At 44.3% G+C, this 23,868-nt stretch overlaps 1 protein-coding gene across 1 annotated transcript; it reads left to right on the plus strand.

Annotated features, from left to right (window-relative positions):
• Positions 1-8,438: 8,438 nt before the first annotated feature.
• Positions 8,439-19,258, plus strand: erich1 (glutamate rich 1). Its single transcript, XM_083683019.1, has 6 exons — positions 8,439-8,774; positions 9,233-9,370; positions 9,663-9,812; positions 14,909-15,331; positions 16,548-16,742; positions 18,270-19,258. The coding sequence occupies exons 1-6, from the start codon at positions 8,756-8,758 to the stop codon at positions 18,368-18,370; spliced, it is 1,026 nt and encodes a 341-aa protein (XP_083539145.1). The 5' UTR covers positions 8,439-8,755; the 3' UTR covers positions 18,371-19,258.
• Positions 19,259-23,868: the final 4,610 nt, after the last annotated feature.

The raw sequence follows: 23,868 nt of genomic DNA on the forward strand, positions 1-23,868 counted from the left end.
GTCACCCACAGAGAGATCCTTGCATCCCTCACCCCATTACCAGACCGTCTCCCCCAATATCTCACAGAGTACCTTAAGAACGACCAGGCTGTCTTTATCCTGTCACCTGTGTTTCAGAAGCGGCTTAAATCATCCTAATTTACTCCCCACTCTCCCACTTTTCTCTGCCCAATTCATAAATGAGCAGCTTGTGTCATTGGATGCTGCTCCGCAAAGAGTTTTTAAAAAATGACCTTAGTGTTGCTACGGAGCGGGTAAGTGGATGAAAGGAGAGCGGGAGCAGCATCGCTAAATGAGAGGCTCCGCAAAAAATGAATGATAAAGTGTTTGGCCTGCATGCATCGGATCAAACATCAGCATAATGGGAAGAGTAAAGACTGGAGCTGGCAGAGAGAGGAGGAGAAGAGAGGAGAGGAGAGGAGCTGTCAGGAAGCCCATCAATGTTTCACACTCAGAGAGCAAAGTCTTTCCCGTTTACGCTTTAAAGGGATTGGGCCTGGAGGCAGAGAGAGCTTCTAATTTCATATAAACGTATTAGGCATCCGTTTGTTTGTGTTTTTAAGCTTGTCGTGAGAGGATTTATGCGGTTCTGCTTAATAAGGCAGATTTACAAGGAAGGAACACTAACACAATACTCCAAATGGGACGAATGGGGGGGAGGGAAACGGGAGAGGAGAGAAACATGTCAGGAATCAGCTTTGGGATGTGGGGTATTTCTGTACACATTTGATTTAGATTTGCCGTTTTTTATGACTTAGATTTATATTTTGGAGCTTTCGTGGGGATGGGATATTACAGCAAATTACAGTTGAGGGACAGGCATAACTAGAGGGTTTGTTACAGCAAACATAATTCATGATGAAAAATAATGTTGCTGCTGCTGTCTGTTTAAATTAGCCTGTGAGCTTCATTACATACTGCTTATCATTGACAAGACAAGCCAAATACATGCATTGCCAAGTTGAATGTCCAAATAAGGCATAAGCATGCAGTGACATGGGAGACAGCGAGGGAAGCAATGTCTCTCAAACTAATGAATATAAGCACTCAGGACTAAAAGAAAAATCTTGTGAATGAAAAGTCGTGAAAATTAGCTATGATGAGGTGCTATTTGGAAAGCTAGACCACAGCACAGTAGATCAGTGCTTTTAAATGCTCATTGCTGTGCCAATATGATTGCGTGCCATATGTTTTCAGGGCTGTACCGTAGATAAAGGAATCAGCAACATAAAGGAATCAGAGGACACCTCATTACTCCTGGATGGTTCCCTTATCTACAATGTACACTATGCTGTTTCTCAATAAACTAAATGAAGCAAAGGAGGACACCCAAGGCCAGATAATGATAGCACATCACAGCAGGTGGAGGTAGCCTCTTCTCGGAAGAGAGAGAAAGGATGAACAAGACATCTTTTGAGCACCAGTAGGTTTCCGAGAAACAGGCTTTGGTGTATTGTCCAATTGTATTTTTTACCATTGGCTTGGCTTGTATTGATGTTTTGGAAAAAGACTGTATAGCCTCTCACTGCTGGTTTCACAAAGCCTATCTGAAAGTTGATACAAGTACTCTGGATGGAATACAAACATAGAATGTTGACTGCCCATAAAACGAGAGAGTTTGGCCAGTGCAATTTCACACAAGAGCAATCACACACTCATGACAGAGAGAGAGAGGGAGAGAGAGAGAGAGAGAGAAAAGGACTCTACTGTATGTCACCAATTTTAGCGTTTCCATGTAACTTCAATGGGGACTCGATGTAAATTCATAGGACCTTTATGTAACCACATAGAGCATCTGTAACCTGTCAGAATTCTTTGTAACATTTACTAAGTCAATGGCAGTAAATGGGAAACTGAAAATTCATTATTTTGTTCTCCTAGGGCTGCTGTGTAACTTTAGATCAATATAATAGCTCTAAAAATTGGTTAACTTTAGCATTTTTTTTTTTGGGGGGGGGGTAGCTTTGAGAACATAGATATAGAGTAGAGAGAGAAGGAGAAGGAGAGACTCCAGCGAGGGAGCAACTGATCCTGAACTGAGAGGTAGAGTTCAGTGTGTTTCAATGCATTTTAAAGTCATTGCTTCTCTCCCCTACCTGGTCCCCTTTGACCAGTCGAGCTATATGAAGAGCAGTGATGTGCAGATCAAATGGAAGATAAGCGGCATCTTAGAAGTGGTGCCTCTAGGGACATTGGAGAGAGGGAGCTGAGCCAATAAACATAACTCTAACTTAACTCTAAAGAATATGAAACCATACAGTGGATGAAAGCATAGATTAAAAGCAGCAGGGGCGCTTGGTGGCGTAGCACACTAATGCGCTTACCACGTAATCGCAAGGTTCCTGGTTCGGTTCCAACCCTTGACCTATCTTGTCATCCCTCCTCTCTCTCCCATCCTTCCTGTCAATCTCTACTGTCTCTATCCCAATAAAGCAGAAATGCCCTAAAAACATATTTTAAAAAAAAAGATTAAAAGCAGCGAAAGAAACACATTTTAAAAACCGGTGAGTTAATTCAAAGTACTAGTTTCATCCTTGCCGCTCTTAAATGTGCTGACGTGCACAACCTGAAGGGCTTGTTGCGTAAACAAAGACACTGCATACAAATGGATTGTATATATCGAATCTGGCCCTAAATTCTGCACACACACACACACACACACACACACACACACACACACACACATCCATGCTGGATGTGAGGCAAAAAGCCCTTCTTAAACATTTACAGTACAGCACTTGCAGTGTGTACCCTTTCATGAAGAACCCTGCCGTCAGGTTTAAAGTGCTGGTTTAAAACAAAAAAAGAGTTTAGAGCACTGCACTCCACTTCCCAATCTCACTTATTTACAATGTACCACCAGAGACGTGGTGGTGGTGGTGGTGGTGGTGGTGGTGGTGGTGGTAGGCATGGGGATGGAGGGAGGTTTTGAACTGCTGGGAGGTGAAATCCCCACCCTCTCCACCATCTGAGGAAGTGTGTGGTGGTGGGGAGGAGAGAGGTTGATGCGTCCCATAGACCTACAGCAGGAAGGGCTTCTGTTTGGTAAAGCAATCCTAAAAGCATTAAGGACTATGTTATGCACACCGCTACTGCACAGCAGGGATGAGGGAGGCTGGGGACATCGTCTCTGCCGCTCATGTTCCCTAGATAGGAGCAGGCGAGCCACAGGGAGGAGTGCCAACAGTTGAGCATCGGAGAAGGGATGAACGACAGAGAGGGAGAGTGAAAGAGATAGGGAGAGAGAGAGAGAGAGAGGGGAGGGGGAAAGAGAGAAAGGAGAGAGAGAGAGAGAGAGGGGAGGGGGAAAGAGAGATAGGAGAGAGAGAGAGAGAGAGGGGAGGGGGAAAGAGAGATAGGAGAGAGAGAGGGGAGGGGGAAAGAGAGATAGGAGAGAGAGAGAAAACGATAATAGTAACAGTCAGTCCTACACAGCCACTTTGTGTAAGGTAGAGTACTGTAAACAGGCTAGAACTTCACTTATGTCTATAAAAGATGGATAATCTGATACAGCAGAACTTTTCCATTTCTATGCTGCTTTCAAATCTGTGTTAAATTCCGAAGGCGATCAAAGCCTTCCATTTTAATTAGCTTTTTATGCAGCACGTTTTCGGCGGAGTATGAAATATGGGTACAGTTACATCCCAGCGCTCTCTTATATCATTATACCCATCCATAAACTTCACAGTTCCCACAGAAGTGTTTTTCTCACGCCTGACTATTAATCTCTCCGAGCTGAGTGTTCAAAGAGGAGTGCTGCGGAAGAAGCTGACAGCTCGGCGAGCGGGTTTGTTAAAGAAAACTGCACTGTCACTTCCACGTTCCGCATCAGCAAACTACATTCACAGCCTGCAGAGCGTACACAGGCCTAAAGCTAAAGAACTGTACTGTACTGTTATGAACCGCAGTGTATTGGACAGTCAAAACAGGAGATCGTTCCGTTCTTGAACGTGGGGAAATTAGAAGGAACATAAGCTGGAGAAGCGATACCGATGGGGGACCAATTAGCAAGTCCAAGGGAGCGGCTTAATTACAGTCCAACAATTACTGCTTCTGATGAAAGAAAGGATGCCTATTTCCGGCATGATCAAATTCAGCACACCGGTAAAAGGCCGTAGACTAGGCTGTAAAAGAACTGGGCATTGAGCCATGTATAATGGTATTACACATATAACCGGCATTCTACAAGAAAGAGCAATCATTCTCAAGTGCGGTCAGACTGGCTTTTTGCAGGGGTGTTGCGTCAGTGTCAAATCTCTAAATGCAGCTGGTGTTGGCAGTGCACATCAATGAGGCACAAACCTGTAATTAGAACAGATAACCTTCACTGACCTCAGAGTGATTCAACGTGCCAAACAACTCTTATCCATGACATGTGGATAAGAGGATATCGCCTTAGTCTTCTAGAACTTTGGAATGTGACGGTGTCCTTTTATGATGGAAAAATAACAGGCTGGTCATTATGCCTTCATCATTATGTAATTCTGAGATGAAACTGCCTGTATAAATGGCCGTGCAATTAGAGTTAAGAAAATGCTACAGAGAGCGCAGCATGCTAATGGGCTTGGCAATGGGTCAGAGTGACCCGGGGCTACATGGCAGCTAGCACGCTAAGTGCTAACACTTACGCTTACACTGGGAGCCTGCAACGAGAGACACTGACCTGACACTCTGCTGCTGCAGCACAGGACAGCATACAGGGAAGGAATTATCAGCGGACGCACACACACACACACACACACACACACACACACACATATACTGTAGACACACACATATTAGGGATCTCAGCATGATCAATCCATACAGCTCAGCCCCAACCTTTCAAATTCCTCTGCAACCCTCTGCTGAAGCCAGACTAATAGAGATGCTGGGTGGCATTCATTAGATGAGGAAGAGAGAGAGAGAGAGAGAGAGAGAGAGAGAGAGAGAGAGAGAGAGAGAGGAGAGAGAGAGAGAGAGAGAGAGAGGGAGAGAGAGAGAGATGGATTGATAGTGATGGGTTGATAGAGATGGGGGTGAAAAAGACAATGGGGCTGAAAATGTGCACCTCACTTTGCGCCACCTCCAGACCATGACATCATTTCACAGCACACAGCCATAGCCACTATATGTGTGTGTGTGTGTGTGTGTGTGTGTGTGTGTGTGTGTGTGTGTGTGGTTGTGTGTGTGTGTGTGTGTGTGTGTGTGTGTGTGTGTGTGTGTGTGTGTGTGTGTGGTTTTGTGTGTGTTCCTCCAAATGGTTTTATAATCACACCAAAGTCTATGACAGAATGGCCAAACAGGACACCCACTGATAACTGTCTGGCAACTATGTTCACTTAAGAATGTTAAATCCTTGCTAAATCCTAAAAACAAACAACAAGCTACAGTACCTACAATCCCCAGGAGTCGCTGGCGGACAAACAAGCAGTTTCTTTCTTTCTTTCTTTCTTTCAATAGTCAAGAACTAGTTTTTAATTAGGCTCTCTTCTTTTTTAAATGAGGCAATTGCCAAGCTAGGATGAAAAAGAGTTTCACTGGAAGGCTGCTGATTTGAAGTTGTGAGGATGGGATGTATAGGGGATGGAGGAGAAGTCTCCAGTCGGTTTAGTCTACCTCTGACAGCCAAGGCTGCATAAGATATATGATATCACCATCAGTCCCATCCCCATACTCACAGACTCTCTCTCATGTGTCACATGGTAGTTACATGTGGATCACCTACTGTATTCACAGGCACACGCGCACACACACACACACACACACACACACACACACACACACACACACACACAGGTGAACTTGTGCGCACACACACACACACACACACACACACACACACACACACACACAAACAAACACATACATACACACACACACACACACACACATACACACACACACACACACACACAAACACACACCCCCACACACACACACCCACACCCACCCACACACACACACACACACACACACACACACACACACACACACACACACACACACGCACGACATCAACACAAGCCAAGCCAATTGTAAAACATTAATCGGTACAGAAAGGTAGACATTGGACAATACACGAAAGCCTGTTTCTAGGGAACCTACTGGTGCTCAAAAGATGTCTTGTCCACCCTTTCTCTCTCTTCCGAGAAGAGGCTACCTCCACCTGCTGTGATGTGCTATCATTATCTGGCCTTGAGGCACGCACGCACACATGCACGCACGCACGCACGCACGCACGCACACACACACACCCACACACTAAACTATCACACAAACGCATGATGATCATTACACTTGGCAATCATGATACAGCAACTGCACTGCTCGTTTTACGCCAGATCTGCCTCCCCTCTCTCCCATTCATTTCTTTTCATCCCATACTTCTTGCCTCCTGGTGGCTTCCACAGTGCTCTGCCATGCCTGCTCTCACACACTTACATAATGAATGAACACAGGACACTTTGCAAGGACCTGGCACACAGGAAGTACATAATGCCACATGGCCGAAAATGCAGTTTCCATGTTCTAACTGCAGAGGATCTCCATGACGATTCCTCATCCAGACAGAAACAGACAGAAAAACCACCGGATGATGCTGCCACTTAGCCTATTTTTTCCCCCCTCTCTCCCACAGAGCTGAGCTGTCATTGAAGAACAACACGTTGGCTACTTCTGTGCGCTGAGAAAATAAAGACTCGCTTCTGTGTCTTGATTGAAGAAGGGGAGACTGTTTTGGAAATAGCAGGTAAAAACCGGTGGGTTTGAAAGGACGGTCGGCAATGGTATTGTTCAGCTTTTGGGGAGAGTGTGATTACATGCACATTTCAATGCACATCTATTTTTAGCCTCCCACTTTTGACTCTGATGTCTGTGGAATATTTGCAGCACCTCTCACTCGCTGTACTGTGTGTAGACCAATGTTTTACAGCAATGATATAGCCAAAGAGGCTTTTTACAAAGGCTGTTCCATCCATAACTTCAATACGACATTATAGATTCATTATAGATTCATTATAGATTCATTTCGAGGACGTCAATACTGCATATCTGCGAAGTATGAATCTCAAAAGCTTTTTTTTTTGTGAATCAGCATGCATGCTCAACAATAGAACAAGGCATAAGCTATGACAGTAATTCCCCTTCTATATTAATGTCCCCCCCACAAGAATAGGCTAAAACCCAGCCTGGTAGATAAATATTGATGAGTAGCAAACAAACAACTCTCATGGAATCTTATTGTCCCAGTGTTGTTGAATGCTTTCCAACAATGCATTCAGCACTAAGGGATTATGTAACATGTTTACACAGGTCCCCCTCTGAGAGACTGACTAGTCAGCCACAGAGCCAGAGATATTCTCCACAGAGCTGCCTCTCTTATCTGAGCCTGAGCTAAGCTGAGTTCTCCCTCCATCCACAGCACTGCAAGGCAAGCAAGCCAACCTGCAGCACCCGCCTCCACCACCACCACCACCACCACCACCACCACCACCACCACCACCACGGAGATTCAGCCACAGAGATAGACAGCAGCACATTGCAAGTCTGACAGATGGTCACAGGAGTGTGTGTGATGCTCTGTGAGTCCTGTGTGTGCCTGACATGCATTTCTGGAGGTTAATATTTGACAAAGAGGGCTGTTTTCTGCCTGAAAAGTTCCAGCATCTCTCATCTCTGTCCTCCGGGATAAAGTTCTGCACTGCAACCAGGGGAGCAAGGCAGAGCAGTGGTGTTTGTGAACAGGCATGTCATGTGCATTAGGCTACAGCACATCACTCAAGATTCTTTCTAGAGGAGATCCAAGGGACCGAAATAAACAAAAAGTGCTGCTTCTAATACAGATAGTTGATTCAAATCATCTATGAAATGTATGACACATTAATGGATGCTGATCATCATATATTGGCAATTAAGGCAAGGCAATTTAGATATAAAATGTTCAGACCCACCCATTTCACAACTGAATGTCTCCCTCTGACCTGATTTAAAAAACATATTTATATCCTAAAAGCTCTGACATGAACGATTTTTGTTGATGAGCCAAAAATCACTAAATCGACAGCCCTGACTTTTTTTCTAAAATAACTGTACAACACATGTATATGTATTCTAAATAAAGAATTAAGAGAGGATACCTTCTTCAAAGCTGACATTCTAGGCAGTTCCTCCTCTTCAAATCCCGTTTACATGCTGAGGTTCCCAGCCAAGTTTAAAGTAGGTGTACTCTGCTCCTGATGCTGAGCCATGGGCTGGCTCCTGTTTGATATTCGCATCGCGCTTCCCATGCGCTGCTGTCAAAGCCCGTCTTCACAGCTGGCTCGGTTTGCGCATGTCGTCAGGGTTGGTGGATGTTACAGGGTCCAAACACAGGGGGAGCTAGCTCTTGGTTTATGACACAGAGAAAGTCTCCTACACATGAGACCGGGCAGTCCACTACTGTACTTGGTACAGAACATGCTGCAGACGCACAAGTCTGCTTGGAACCTCGTCCTTGCACGCATGGCTTTCGTGTGTGACTCCCTATCCATTGCACACACTGCTTTGTGAACTCTAGACGACAATATTTCACCGGTGAATTTGTTGACGGAGACGCTTGTGCCCAATGATGGAATGTCGCGGATTATCCATCCTTGACAGCTAGCTAGTTAGCTTAGCCAACTAGTTAGCTCGCTACCGTAGCTTGTAGCGTAGCTACATGATTAGCTATTTGTAATTAAGACACCTTTGCCCTTACCATTACCCTGTTATTATTCACGAGTTATAATCTGACGACATGGCACATAGGAAAGAAGGTAAGTGTCGTCCACTTCGCTTTGCAAGGTTGACAAATAATGCTACGTGTGAAAACCGAGCTGCTGCGGACGACTCTGTCTTCGCTCAGGTTCACTGTAAACAAACGCACGTGTCCACCCCATTCAAACTGGGCCAGCGATGATAGTCAGACAAAGTCCATGCATTTATTATATAGGTGGTCCTCTGTGGCTCAGTTGGTAGAGCATTGTGTTAACAACTAAGGTTGTGGGTTTGAGTCCCACAGACTATATATAGTGAAATGTATGCCCTCACTGCAATGTAAGTCGCTTTGGATAAAAGCGTCAGCTAAATGGCATAGATTATTAAATGATAGCAAGCTATAGGCGACCTGCAGTGCGACTGATTGATATTCGTGTCTGTTAGCCATGATAATGTCATAGTATAGTATTTCATGTCTGTGGGGTTCATAACGCTATAGGGTCGTGTATGTTTTCAGTATTTCAGGCCAAAGTTCTTCAGAGGCTGTACCCCTTACCTCGCAAGCCTGTCAAAGAGCCCAGCCCTCCGCACACCCTTGAGTCTGTTGTCAAAACGCAGCATGTGAAGCAAAAAGCATGTGAGGGTGCAGACATAGGTAAGCTCCAAGCTGAGTCTCCTACATTATTTCACACTGTCTCCCAATAGCATTGATGGAGCAATCTTATTCCCTACACTTGATTTTGATTATACCTGTTCACCACCACTAGTCCTGCATCACTCAATCTGACCACAACTGATTGAGACGTAAATACACCCCATTCCCCCCCCCCCTCCCCCCGCCAAGTCTTGATTGCCTGCAAGTTGATGTCACACTCTCAAATGACACACAATCCTCCTCTGAGCGAGGAGCCAGCACATAACAAATCCTTATTTGCTTTCTGTCTCAGGAGACGGTGGGGTGATCCCTGTCCAGCCACAGCCAGCAGGCAGAAGAGTGTACACAGCACTCCCTCCCCCTGAAGCCTACCAGACAGGTGCACAGGGATCTGTCATGCTCTCCCAGCCAGCAGGTGTAAATACTGGGGACGACCCAGCTGGTAAGAGGGCTGTAATCTTACATTTATGGACTGTGTCTGAGGTCGGAGATGCGCCGTAAACTAGGGGATTTACTACGGGGTCTCCAGTTCGGCTGGGTGCTCCAACATTACAATCACTCTCCCTGGTTGGCTTTTCCCTAACTGGCCAGGAAAAGACAATGTCAAGTATTTTGATTCCGAGATGTGAAAAGTCAAATCTTGTTCTCTACAGGACTTATCGTCTATTTTGTTATTGTGTACTTGTGTGCGTGTGAGGGGGCTAGCAAAGTTAGCTGGAAAGCTAGCGATTTTTACATAGATGACTGCTGATATCTTTGCAAAAAAAAAAAAAAAACAGGCTTCAGTCACTTAACCAACTTCATTATCGATCATGAAATTAAAAAAACTAATCTAAAACTAGCGTGAGAGAGAGAGAGAGAGAGAGAGAGAGAGCGAGCGAGCCCCTCCCTCTCTCTCGTGCTCTCTCACAGCTGAGGGGGAAAAACCCCGCTTGCATTTCACATTCTCCCTCATCTACCAGATCAAAGTAGCGCCACACGAAGCCTGTAAAAAAAAAATATATATATTCAAACTATTTTCAGGTAAGGATTTTTGCGAATCGATTTTGAGTCCAGGTACGTGTACTCGAGTACATATTCACACCCATAATCCTGACCATAGTTGTATAAGATGTTAGGAAGGGGGTGTTGAGGAAGCTTTTTTTCAGATGGAAGCTGTTTGATCTCTGTGCCCATATTTCAGCACGGCAGCCATTATGAGTGTGTTGTTTCAGAGAACCTGGTAACATTTATTATCATTTCTATGGAATGATTCAACAGTTTTTAGATGGTCTCTGCGGTGCGGGAATCCAATAACAACATCGGTGCTCAACTGCTCCGATGATGTTGACATAACACTGTTATTAGATTATTACATTATAACAGTTGGTATTTTGGGGGAGCTTTGTGGTATGATTTTCAGTATCCTGAGATACAGTATTGCCTGATGCAGCAGTTGAGAGGACAGTTTGAGTTTTACTGAACAGAAGCTGCTTCAATCCCCTGGCATGAAACAGCTGGATAAACAAAAAGTAATAAGCTGTCCTGACAGGGTACCCACACTATATTAGTGTCAGTCCATATCCATTACACTCACTGCCTGCCAGTTAAGCACGTCCACCTGACTGAAACTGATGAGATTTATAGTTGCTGCTGCCTGAAAGGTCTGGGCAATACTTCAGAGTTGGGAAAACTGAATAGCAGCCCTTCCCTTCCACAGTGATAGCACTCCATAATTGAATGCTTAAGACCAAATGAAGCTGCTATACATTTGCCTAGTACAAGAAATGACTAGTCTAGTGAGCATTATATCAATGTTAGTCCACTTTGCTTGGCTAGCTAAGTGCTATTAAAGTTGGAAGAGGCAGAGAGGGACTTCAAAGTAAGCACGCTTTCTTGATGGTAAGAACTTGAATAAGAAAATGGAAGCAATTGGGGAATTGGAATGGAAGCAGTGTTTAGCCCATGGATGCTCGTGAGTTTACCTCAGCTTGCCTCTGGAACAGAAAGTAATCGGCATTTTCACTGAGTAGTGGTAGCTTCTCCTTGTAGTCCTGGGGGGTTTGCAACTTGGCATCATATAGGTTGTTTTCTGGCTCTGCTTAGCCTGCAGGTACAATGCCATCTTGAATACCTGTTGTTACCATGGAAAAACAACGTGAAGACATGACAGCACACGTGGCAGGGTCGGTGCCCCTCTGTCCCTTAACATTTACTTTGGCAAATGTGTTCTTTGAGCCGTGTCAAGGCTTAATACATAGTTGTTGCTCTTCTCCATGTAGAGCTATACATAGACATGCTGTTCTCCTCTATCTTTAATTAGGCCGAGGCCTAACTAATTCAGCAGTCATCATAAATATTACATATTTGCAAATACAATCTTGAGGGAGAAAAGAGTGCATTAGGGGGTGCCATGGTTCACCAAGCTCACAGTTCCGTTCGTACCTCGGTTGTTGCGTCACAGTTTGGTTCAACCTCAGTTCAACAGGAAAAAAACTAAATCACTCTACGTCAGTCGTCCTATTGGCTTGTGTGGCTGTCATTCAGGCCTTGTGTTTGGAGCCGGGACTTTTCATTTCCCATTTTGTCATGTGCTTTGACAGTTAATGCTGAATTACGTTTGGAAAAGCTGTTCTTACCTACATAGGACCATCTAATTTGATCCTAACGTTCGTACACACAGCCACTTCTGAAGTCGGTGCCATACACACAGGACACAATTCTATGTTATTTTGTATCCTATGCATGCTTGCTGTAGATCACACTACTTGTCAAGCCGTGCTCCCTGATGTTCGTGCCAAAGCCTGTATGAGATCATGTACGTTGCTAATACATTTTCAAAGGGGCATGGCACACCCAATGTATGCAATACAGAGTTTGACTTCACATGAAACGTGTACCGAGGGGACCGTGCTGGGCTGCAGGGGTAAGACCCACCAACCCACCCCAAGAGTGCACACTGCTGATGCTGCTGTGATAAATATTTATCAGAAACGAAAGCAGGAAAAAGGGGGCACAGAGAAGCTGTTCAATACTCAAGTGACAAAATAATGAATTTAACATCATATATCAACAGTTACTTTATGGATAAAGTTACAGCTTAGTTTAGCTTTGTAGTTATAGCTTAGTTTAGCTTTGTAGTTATAGCTTAGTTTAGCTTTGTAGTTACAGCTTAGTTTAGCTTTGTAGTTATAGCTTAGTTTAGCTTTGTAGTTACAGCTTAGTTTAGCTTTGTAGTTATAGCTTAGTTTAGCTTTGTAGTTACAGCTTAGTTTAGCTTTGTAGTTACAGCTTAGTTTAGCTTTGTAGTTACAGCTTAGTTTAGCTTTGTAGTTACAGCTTAGTTTAGCTTTGTAGTTATAGCTTAGTTTAGCTTTGTAGTTATAGCTTAGTTTAGCTTTGTAGTTACAGCTTAGTTTAGCTTTGTAGTTATAGCTTAGTTTAGCTTTGTAGTTACAGCTTAGTTTAGCTTTGTAGTTACAGCTTAGTTTAGCTTTGTAGTTACAGCTTAGTTTAGCTTTGTAGTTATAGCTTAGTTTAGCTTTGTAGTTACAGCTTAGTTTAGCTTTGTAGTTACAGCTTAGTTTAGCTTTGTAGTTATAGCTTAGTTTAGCTTTGTAGTTACAGCTTAGTTTAGCTTTGTAGTTACAGCTTAGTTTAGCTTTGTAGTTACAGCTTAGTTTAGCTTTGTAGTTATAGCTTAGTTTAGCTTTGTAGTTACAGCTTAGTTTAGCTTTGTAGTTACAGCTTAGTTTAGCTTTGTAGTTACAGCTTAGTTTAGCTTTGTAGTTACAGCTTAGTTTAGCTTTGTAGTTACAGCTTAGTTTAGCTTTGTAGTTACAGCTTAGTTTAGCTTTGTAGTTACAGCTTAGTTTAGCTTTGTAGTTACAGCTTAGTTTAGCTTTGTAGTTACAGCTTAGTTTAGCTTTGTAGTTACAGCTTAGTTTAGCTTTGTAGTTACAGCTTAGTTTAGCTTTGTAGTTACAGCTTAGTTTAGCTTTGTAGTTACAGCTTAGTTTTATCCATTTATAGATACAATTTCTGGATAGAAAATGAGCACTGGACCTGCTGTTGTTGTATTAGTGTGAGCTCACTCTCTCTACTTACTGTGTGTGTGTGTGTGTGTGTGTGTGTGTGTGTGTGTGTGTGTGTGTGTGTGTGTGTGTGTGTGTGTGTGTGTGTGCGCTTGTGTCAACTGGAATTAGATTTCAAATAGAATCCTTCAGGCCCTCAAGGCCTAGCTGTTCTTACAGAGAGGAAGTGTGAGGCCAGGGATCGGCTCAGCCAAGACTGATACCTCTGCAGTGGTGTAGATCTGGCCTACTCATTAGAGAGGCCTTGGATGCCCTGAGTTGTAGGCCTATTATTACTATTAATCTAAACACTTGACAAGTCACCTGTGAACTATCTTCACCACACACACACACACACACACACACACAATTATCTCTCTTTCTCTCTCAGTTGAGGTCAATAACCACAACAGCTGCTCAATCACACACTGTTACCTGACCACTAGAGGGAGCTGCTCAGCTCCATGGGATGACGTCAGTGATCACCTGTTGCATTTTGAACGTGCACCTTCCACGTCCTTGTGTGAATGTGGTGATGGTGGTGACGGAACACACACGTGAGCTCTGCTGGCTTCCTCATTCTGCAGCGCAGCCTGTGTCTTCAAACCACGATCGATTGAACTGGATTTGCTGAAGCACATTTGCTGCGTTTAGCATCTATTATCGAGCCCCATCTCAGCTTAGCCCCGCGTCTGCTGCAGCACTCCCATACTGCCTCCACCAGCAAATTGGTTTGTACACGCTTGTTAGGATTAGTGTTATGGAAATGTTGTGAATAATCATTACCGGCTATTTATTTGCGCCGTGGCCAATTTTCATCTCGATTCACAGCTGAAAATGAATAGCTAACATGGTAGTTTTTTAAAGACAGCCATTATACCATTATGCACTCTCTGTCTCTCTCTCTCTCTCTGCACAGCTGTCCATATGGTGCCTATCAGACCTAAAAGCTCTCATAGGGAGGGAGACTGCTAAAAGGGTGTGTGTGGCACAATGCACACGTGTTGTGTACATGCGAGCGAAAGTGTGTGTGTATGGGTTCTTAAGGGGACCTTGCTGAGAGTGGTCGACCTGCTCTACATCCCAGCTGCTCCAACTCCCAGACTGGCCACCCACCAGTGACACTGTGGAAAAGCCTTTATGCTCTCTCTGTGCGTGTGTGTGGGCAGGGTCCAAGCTTTTACACAGCTGGCAGCTGATGCAGTCCTCTTTGACCCCTGTACTACTCTCTACATCCATCTATCCCTGTATATCGATCCACCTCAGCTTCAGTAGGGTACTTCAGCTTGAGCTTCCGCCATTAGAATAAAAATGTAACCAAGACCAGGTTGGAAGTCAAATGCTTCGGCATACTGGTGATGAATATGGATGGTATGGAATAATATGTTTTGACAATGTTAGAGCAGCCCTAATTTAGGATTAGGCCCTTGTCATTTGTTAGGGAAAGGCATGAAAACTAACACACACTTTCTCTCGGTCCCTTCAGATGAGAGCTTCCATGACAGCAATGAGGAACAAGTGGAAAAAGGAGAGGTAGAAGGACAGAAGAGGAGAAGGAAGAGAAGGAAGAAGAGGAAGGCAGATGCTTCAGTTCCAGGAAGGGGCACAGCGGAGGAGGAGGGGACGTGCGGAGACCCTGCCAACACAGGCGTACCTCACACGGGAAAGACACCCGCGGAGGGGGGAGAGCAGATCAGCAAAAACAAGAGGAGGAAGCTGAAGAAGAAACTTCACAAGGAGAAGCTGCTCTCTCTGGGCCTGGTGCCTCGGGCTGCTGCTCTGGAGTTCACCTACCAGAGAAAAGGGGATGGTGATGATGAAGAAGAGGAAGATGAAGAGATGAAGGAGAGGAGAGCTGCTGATGTGTTGGGTTTCCTCAGAACCACACTGGATCTGTTTTTGTCAGATTGTGAGTATATTATGCTAGGCCTACTACCAGAGATTGTGTATGCTAGCTTGGATTTACTATAGTTTTTTTTGCGAGAGACAGGGAAGATGGTGCCAGTACCACGTGGGGATACATTTCTAAACCAATTACCACACAGTTATAGATTAGTTTGACGGACAGCTGTCGTTGCTATGGTAGCGTTGCTAGGGTATCGTCTTTCATGCGCTGTTTCCCCAACAATGTGTGTGTAAGACCAGAGCGGGAGGCTAGGAAGGCTCGAACAGAGACACTTTTTTTTTTAAGCCATGACAACAACTGAAAAACCGAATGCAAGAAAGGCTCATCCGTATCATTCTGTTGCGAGTGGAGTTTTTGTCCTGCCTTCCCATAGGCGACCTGTCTAAAAACACAGCGTTTGATCTCCTTATTGAAAATAAGAGGTGTCGCCAAGATGGCGGTGGAGTGAACCAGCTTCCTTCGAAGAGGCTTTGCTACTCCTAATCAGCTCATATCTTGTGGACTCATAGGCCTATGTTCTTCCACTGCTGAATAGTGCATGGCATAGTGTAGCTTTTGGTAGAAAAAAGTAGTAGATATTGGTAGAAAAAAAAACAGCATTTGATAATACATAAAATCATAGCTACTGAATCATTATGATAAAAAGGGGATACAACTTGAAGACCTTCAGCACAGTGGCATTGAGGTGCAGCCGTGGCTTTTTGAATGGATGGCTTCCTCCTTCTCGAGCCTAACAGACAGGCTGAGTCATCTGGGCTGTCATAATCCCCATGTGACTCGCCTCTGGACTCATCCAAAGAACCTCATTGGTTCCAGGGATTAACACTTCTTTTTTCTCTTTTTTTGATAGAGAGTTAAGTGGCATCGTTTAAAGACCTCTAAGAATGTCCCCTCTGCCATTCAGTTAGAGATGCTCCTCTGTCATTCATGTCATATGTCAGTCAAGACGTAGGCCTAGTCTAGATGACTTGTTAGTACAGGACTAGAACGTGAATGTTGAAGACGAAGGCTTTTTGCTGCAGTTAAAGGGTGAAAATACAATGGGACATAATGGTGGAATAAAATATTCCTTTTGTTGCTGCCCATGAAGATGATTCAGTTCAATGATAATCCTAACCCTTGGGTGATCCACATACTGCCTTCAACCACATAGTGATGTTATAACCCCAGTGATGTTTAACCCTTTAACTGACCTTCTCCAATCTTCCACAATCTCTAGGCTCATCACCTGTAGGCTCGCCTTGTGTTTCCCCCGTGGCGGTAGAGGGTCTTCTGACCAGCATCACCAGTGGAACAGCGCCCCCCTCTGCCCTGACCCGGCTCCACACCCTCAAGGCCCTGGTGCAGCAGAAGGACACAGGGCGGTTGGCCAAGGCTCTGGAGGAGCTGCAGGACAGCTCCACCTTCACACCTGGTCAGTGGTCTTACCTGTTGTCTCCTGACTGCCTGGTCTGTCCATAATCACCTTCACCTACCTATGTAGACCCATGCATACTTGTCCTTACCTGTCCTCTCTTTCCCTCCTCCTCTCCTGTTCATGCAAGCAGCTATTCATTCATCACTTTCCCTTAATCTGTCTTTACCTGACCTCACCTTTCAATATAACAATCCACCCTGCCCATACCAGCCCATACCTGTCTTTGTAAGTCTGTCTGCTGTTCATACTAGCCCTCACTTGTCCAAACACACTAAATGTACCAGCGTGAGGTTCCCCTGACATCGTTTCACCTACCATAACACTAACAAGCTGCCAGGAGAGCTCACTGTGTGCTGGGCTGTAATGGAGTGGAATCAAAGTGTGTGTGTGTGTGTGTGTGTGTGTGTGTGTGTGTGTGTGTGTGTGTGTGTGTGTGTGTGTGTGTGTGTGTGTGTGTGTGTGTGTGTGTGTGTGTGTGTGTGGGGCTGGTTTATAGGATCAGCCGAGGGTATGACTGTCCAGGGGATTCAGGGCATCGCCGCACAGGTGGCCATAGTGACGCTCAGCTGTCTGCCCGGTCACCAAGACAACGCCGAGCAGAACAGGCTCCTCTCCAGCGATTAGTTCCCACCATAGGCCACATTTACCCCTGCATGCATGTCCTTCCACCTGCTTCCCAGATGTGGGCAATCTCTGTGCACTGCACTCCCCCCAAGAAAATGTATTAGTCATTCTAACCATTCAGTGTATAATTAATTCCTACATGCATATTGTGTTAAAGAGGCCAAATATTCCCCCATAGACTCCGCTGCTTGAGGCAAATTTCCATGAAATGGCCTCTGATGTCCAAGGTTACTGTTCTGAACAAAGGCAATATACAAAGTTCAATACTCCACGGAAACACCATTGGTATTGAGCACTCGTGGAGAGCCTGTTGTTTCTGTGACCACACACACGCATCTGAGCCACCTAAGCCTGTGTGTGCTGTGCTGTGTGTGGGTTTAGCCTGTTTTAAAGTCCTTCAAGTCTTTTTCACAGTTCAGCTGAGCTTCTCTTCATTCTGGCAGCAGGACGAATCAATTCACCACAGGGGCAGCACTAACGTTTATCCCTGAGCTTATATTTCACTGTTTGGCCCCTGCACCTCTCACGGAGGATGACGTTGGCTCAGGCTGCCGTCTTTTATTTTTCCGTCTTCTTTTGATGACTTTCATGCAGTCGCTGAATGGAATCTCGTTTTAATTTGGACCGGAGTGAAATTCTCAGATGAAAGGCACAGCCTGGGAGAAAAGAGGAAACCAGTATGTGAAGTGTCAGAGTCACTTGAGAATACAGGGACATTTGATTTACTGGTCTTCAAGATTGCATTGAACTATATTTAGGACCTTGATTTTTCATCTCATTCATAAACTAACACAGCTCACTGAATACTGTGAATACTTAATGATGATGATATTGTATGTCACTGTCGCTTTCAATTGAATCAAATTGAGATGTAATGTGTTTCTGTTGTTGTTTTTTCAGAGGAGGCCACTGCAGTTGTTTCCCTGTTTCACTACTGGATCACAGACATCCTCCCTATGCAGAGAGACATGGACACACACCAATCAACAACACAACCATAACACTGTCCTAGCCATGTCTACCGACATCAAAGCCATAAGACTGTCAGAAGGTTCAGATATGTACAGTACACCGTGCTGCAGAAGGACTGAAGCACTTTCCCAAACTCTCTGACTCTCAACCCATAAGACTCTCAACCTATAAGACTCTCAACCTATAAGACTCTCAACCTATAAGACACTCAACCCATAAGACTCTCAACCTATAAGACTCTCAACCTATAAGACACTCAACCCATACGACTCTCAACTCATAAGACTCTCAACCCATAAGCATAAACACAGTTTGTGGAGACTGTGTGCGTCTATCTTGCTTATAAGTGATGTGTGGGTTGGCTACAGTGCCTTCGGTAAGTATTCAGTTCACCCCCTGGACTTTTTCCACATTTTGTCGTGGACAACAACCTGACTCATTAGACTTAATTGAGATATTTTGACACTGATCTACACAAAATACCCCATAATGTACAATGTAAACAGATTCTACAGTCAATAGTTTGAATGGCTGAGAGGGAAAACAACTGTAGATGGTACAACATCATCCCAGTCCCACCCAAAGATGTTCTATCAACCAACTTTGTAGAGTGACTGGGTGTATGTTGTCATGTTCAGAGATGTACGGTACCGTGCTGCAAAAGGACTGTCCCAAACTCTCTGACTTCAACCCATAAGCATGAATCCGCAAATACATATATATTAATTCTCATCGAATTTGACCCGAACCCGCCCAATATGCAGGTCACTATTGCTTTTTTTTTTTTTTTTAATTTTAAGAAAGTATTTTTGTACTTTGTTTTCCACAAAACAATCTTAAACCATTCATTACTGTGAAAGCGTTCACACTGTGCTGTAATGATATGCTAATGTGTAGATAATAAAATGCTTGGTTTATATCAATGAAATTAATTGTTCATTTTATTGTCCTTATATACCCCACATCCTCCACCTGATATGCGACATATGGCACTCAAGGGACTCGTTCTCCATCACATTCTGAGATATTGATAGTGCCGTATGATAGCATGGAGAGCTAATCGTAAGTAGCATCACACTGCCTCCTCCTCACTCCTAATTAGCAGAGAAGTAAAATGCCACGTCTGGCCCATGTCCTGTTTTTGTTGTGGTAGATGTCACATTTGAAACAGCTGGTGAACTTGATCACCCCCCTCCCTAAAACCAATTCTTAACCAGGTTGGAAAACATGTACTTAACATTGGCTACTGTTTAAACTCAATTTATCTAATTGGCAGTAATTTTGAGTTACAGCATGACATTTGATAATTTTGTCCTAGATGGAGGGATGGTCATTAGCATATAATGATAATGGTGACCACTGCCTATCCACGTTTAGACTCAGTCCACACTTCATGTTACAGATGGGCTGGTTTGTGAATGAACTCTGGAGTTGATAAGCACCTATTATCAAGGAGCCAGCAGCTTAGCCTCTGACATCATATCTGACTATAGCGCTGAGCACGCTAATCTAATTGAATTGCCAATAGCTAAGAGATAAGGGGTTGAGGGAATCAATTGGAGTTTTGTCCTGACCCTGGAGGACTGGAGGATGCCCCTGGTATGCAATGGTCGATCGAGTGGAGTTGTTTTCATTCTAGGGCCGTGATACGATTTAGAACTGAGTTAGCCAGCTTTATGAGGGCAGAAATAGCCTGAGCCTGTCTGGGTCTGTATAGATAGATAGATAGGTACTTTATTGATCCCCAAGGGGAAATTAAGGCGTTACATCACATTATCAGCTCACATCACAAATAACAACAATAGAATAATTGAATAAAATAGACATCTGAAACATTATATACAGTAAGAACAGTCCAGTATGATTTAACATCCCCAGCCTGACTCCGATCACCCCAGTCGAGCCAGCCGGAGGAGGAGTTGTACAGTCTTATTGCAGCAGGCAGAAAATCTCCTATAGCGCTCCTTAGTGCAATGTGTTTGTAATAATGTGAAATAATAATTATTATTATTATAATCACAGCAGTGGTGAACCATTAAACATGACTGCTGCCATCTGTGGCCCCATTCAGAGAAGGACTCACCAGGTGTCTGGTTCATGCTTATGGCCTCATTCTGGAGCCATTAGCCAGAGGGGACAATGAGGTCAAAGACCGCATTACCCATCATGCTGTAGCAGTTTGTGGAGGATACAATTAGCGTTCAGCCTGGTGCCAGTGCACACTATTTTGGTATGTTATGTTTTGGGGTGGATTTGGGCATTATCACACCACCACCACCACCACCTCCCTTTCTGATGAGTGACAAGCAAGTTGGATGGTCTATAGATGTTCATATTTAATTCAGTGGTCTGAAACCTCTGTGGCTTAAGGTGTTCAAAAGTCTAGAGTTCTCAGTATTCAAAAGTCTAGAGTTATCGGTTCGTGTCTCAAGTTTGGATCCAGCCATAGACTTTGGCTTCAGCCCTATGAGCACGGGACAGTGGAGGGTTATCAGTGTTCCTTCCCTGTCCACTGAGGGGGATGTTATCAACTCAACAACCTCATTATTAGGCCTTCTCCACTGAGCTCAGGAGCCCCAGGCAAGGACACATCACAAAGGGATATTAAAGTCCAAGGAAGGCGCTGAGTTGGCAAGAGGAGACACTGCAAACATCAACAGAAAAGCATCCAAATCTCCCAACTCGGCAGATTAGATTTGGTCTTTGTTGTTGAGGTTTCCTAAAGTGGATATTGCATATATATCACACACTCACTATCCTCAGCCAGCTATTTTGGATGAGCCAACTAACTGGTGTGTCGGTGTGTTGTAATGCCCTGCAGGATGCCCATAATAATACAGCATTTTCTTAGCTGTAGCATTAGCCGTAGGCTACAGTACATGAACACTGAGACTCTGCTGTGTCACTCAACGCAAAGTGCTGGACCATCCCCCTCCCTTAACCCTTAATCTCATCAGATGCATCATCTGTGTACTGAGGATTTATGTGTGTGGTGTTACGTAAACAAGAAGCTTTATAAGTGTGTACTGGGTTGACCTGTCAGGTAGCCAGCCGCAGGTGTACGCGTCTACACACCCAGACCTGTCAGTGGGTTCCCGTGTCCAGGGAGTCCAGGAAGAGGCACTGGAGAGAAAGCTAAGCAGCAGAGCCTGTCAGCCTCTCTGAGTAGCACTGTCAATGCGACAGGTTGTAACCTTGGAGACTAGAAAGATGTTTTTCAGACTACCAAGAATGACTCCTGGGTACATAAGATACTTACAGGTGGGTGAACCGTGAAGTGGTTGTATGAAGGGCACAGTTGTCCACCTATTAAGGACTAAGTTACTCTCAGTCAGTGACAAGCAGTGCAAGGTTCAGTACAAGAAGGTGAAGTGTTATTTAGTGGCTTGAAATGTCACAGTTGGATTCTATTCGGCTTTCTCCCTGGAATAACCTTTTTGTTTTCTCAACTGAAAAATGCTATTTTTCACCAAGTGCACCTTGCTAATTGTCCTCAACCAAATAGAATAGAAAGACACATCTAGTAACCTACTAGTTCATAGTAGTACAGTATATTCTGCTGCATAATTACTGTAAGGTGATTAGTACTAAAGCTGTCTGCTAACTCGGGTAGCTCAGGTCGAGATCAGTCTGCTGAGTCATTGGAAATAGTTTGTCCACAACACTGGTTAGCATAGAGTCGTGGATTCTCCTTTGTTTGGCCTGTCTTGATTGAAGACCCTTCAAACCTAAATGCCTTGCAATATCTGCTGAGTCTCTAGTATAGATTACTTGATCCTTGGCATTGTGTGGCTTCATTAGTCTCTAGGGGGTACCTGGTGGAGGAGAATGATGAGATGTATTTGAGATGGTGTATTGATGCGTGCTTGTAGGGGAAACAGGCATAGTTTATAACCTACAACCACAGATTGCTTTACTGAGTCTAATGTCATCATGTATCACTATCTTATCCCTTCTTCTTTCCAGAAGTTTCTCTTTTTTGAAATGGATCGACTACTATCTATGAAATGAGAAGATCCTTGCAGACAATGCCATGGGCTTGCAGTGTGATAGACCTCCATACAATGTTCAACTCAAGTTTATATCCTAAAACATTGATGCCCTTTGTCTCACTTTATGAGCTTTAATTAGTCTTTTGTTTTAGCTCACAAATCTTTATCACACTTTATTTACTGCCGTAACAAATGACGGGGAAATCCATGGACGCAGACCGTTGATTTATGAGTCGAAAATAACTGTGAGGGAGCGTCAGGAATGCCTGCGCAACAGTGTGAGACACAGCTCTATTAGAGTTGTGGTTTCTATTATTTCCTCTTCTTTGCTTTTTATTATCGTCTTGGGGCCCGTGAGGAAATTGCCCATCTTGCAAAATAGGAGAGTCTTTGTTTTCTCACAGATGCAATTTGGCAAATGAGAGAAGATGACATGTTAATCCTTTGGGTTGGGGTTAAGAGGTTAAGGGGATATTGTGGCTTAGTCGGTTGGTACAGACAATATGTCTGGACTTCTGTTATGAGAGAGACCGTGAAGTTATGTTTTGTGTAAGCTACTGCAGCCTAAAACACCCTCTTATTCATGCATATATTCTAGCCTATGTAAGGATATGGCACATAATGTACAATGAATGCACTATTGATTTTTTCAGTCAACACATTGGTCAGTCATTGTATGCCCATGGTTGACATTGAACCTCTTTTGGAAGGCCCTGTGCCAAAGTTGAGCAACCATCATCATGAATGTCATGCATTCCACATTATCGTCCAGAATGTATGCTATGATAAAAAACAATGACATTCAACAAGCAGTTATTGAACATAGACAAAACCATTCCTGTCTAACCACATCATTGCTAATGCTTGGTGCTTTCTCTCTCCACTCAGACCCAGGCGGTCCAGAACAAGAACCACAAGACAGGGGACACCGCTGTGCCTCGTCTGGCCCTGCTCCTCGGGGCCTTGGGGATCGGGGTGTGTGGTTACAGCTCCAGGCAGCTATCCCTCCACCATAGGCCCTCGGCCCATGTGCTGCAGTGGGCCGGTGGACTGACGACGCCACCTCAGTACAGAGGAGGGTAATGGACCTACCTCCACACTCCAGCGTCTGTCCTGAGGTCCAGCCTCCATCATTCGCTATGCAGAAAGTGCCTTGAATCAGAATCAGGAATCTCCAATATAGATTTGGAGAGTATATTTTGAGATTTTATTACGCAGTATCCTACCTGGTATGGTAGGACTTAGCTCCCACCTATTTTTAACCCCTAGTATGATAATCAACGGTTGCAAGCCCATACCAGTGTGAGATTCAGCATTTATCTTCAGCACGTGCACTGTGTACCAGATCATGCATTTGAAACAACTCAATGGATGAGTAGTTCAACATGTTGTTTTAATAGCTCAAAGGGTTTAGCTATGAAAGCCTATCTGAGTAGCTGCATTTTGAGACTGTGTGCCTTTGGGAAGCTTTGTGAAAAGACGTTTGGCTGGGTCCCTCAGTACACAGATGGTTGGCAGCCCCTCCGTTTCCCTCG

The sequence above is a fragment of the Argentina silus genome (assembly GCF_951799395.1).
Source record: "Argentina silus genome assembly, chromosome: 13".
Lineage (NCBI taxonomy): Eukaryota > Metazoa > Chordata > Actinopteri > Argentiniformes > Argentinidae > Argentina > Argentina silus.

Excerpts from the sequence above, each read along its gene's own strand:
- erich1 (XM_083683019.1), top strand. Across the intron at positions 9,813-14,908 it reads TACTGGGGACGACCCAGCTG|ATGAGAGCTTCCATGACAGC; the intron begins GTAAGAGGGCTG and ends CGGTCCCTTCAG. Across the intron at positions 16,743-18,269 it reads CAGCTCCACCTTCACACCTG|AGGAGGCCACTGCAGTTGTT; the intron begins GTCAGTGGTCTT and ends TTGTTTTTTCAG.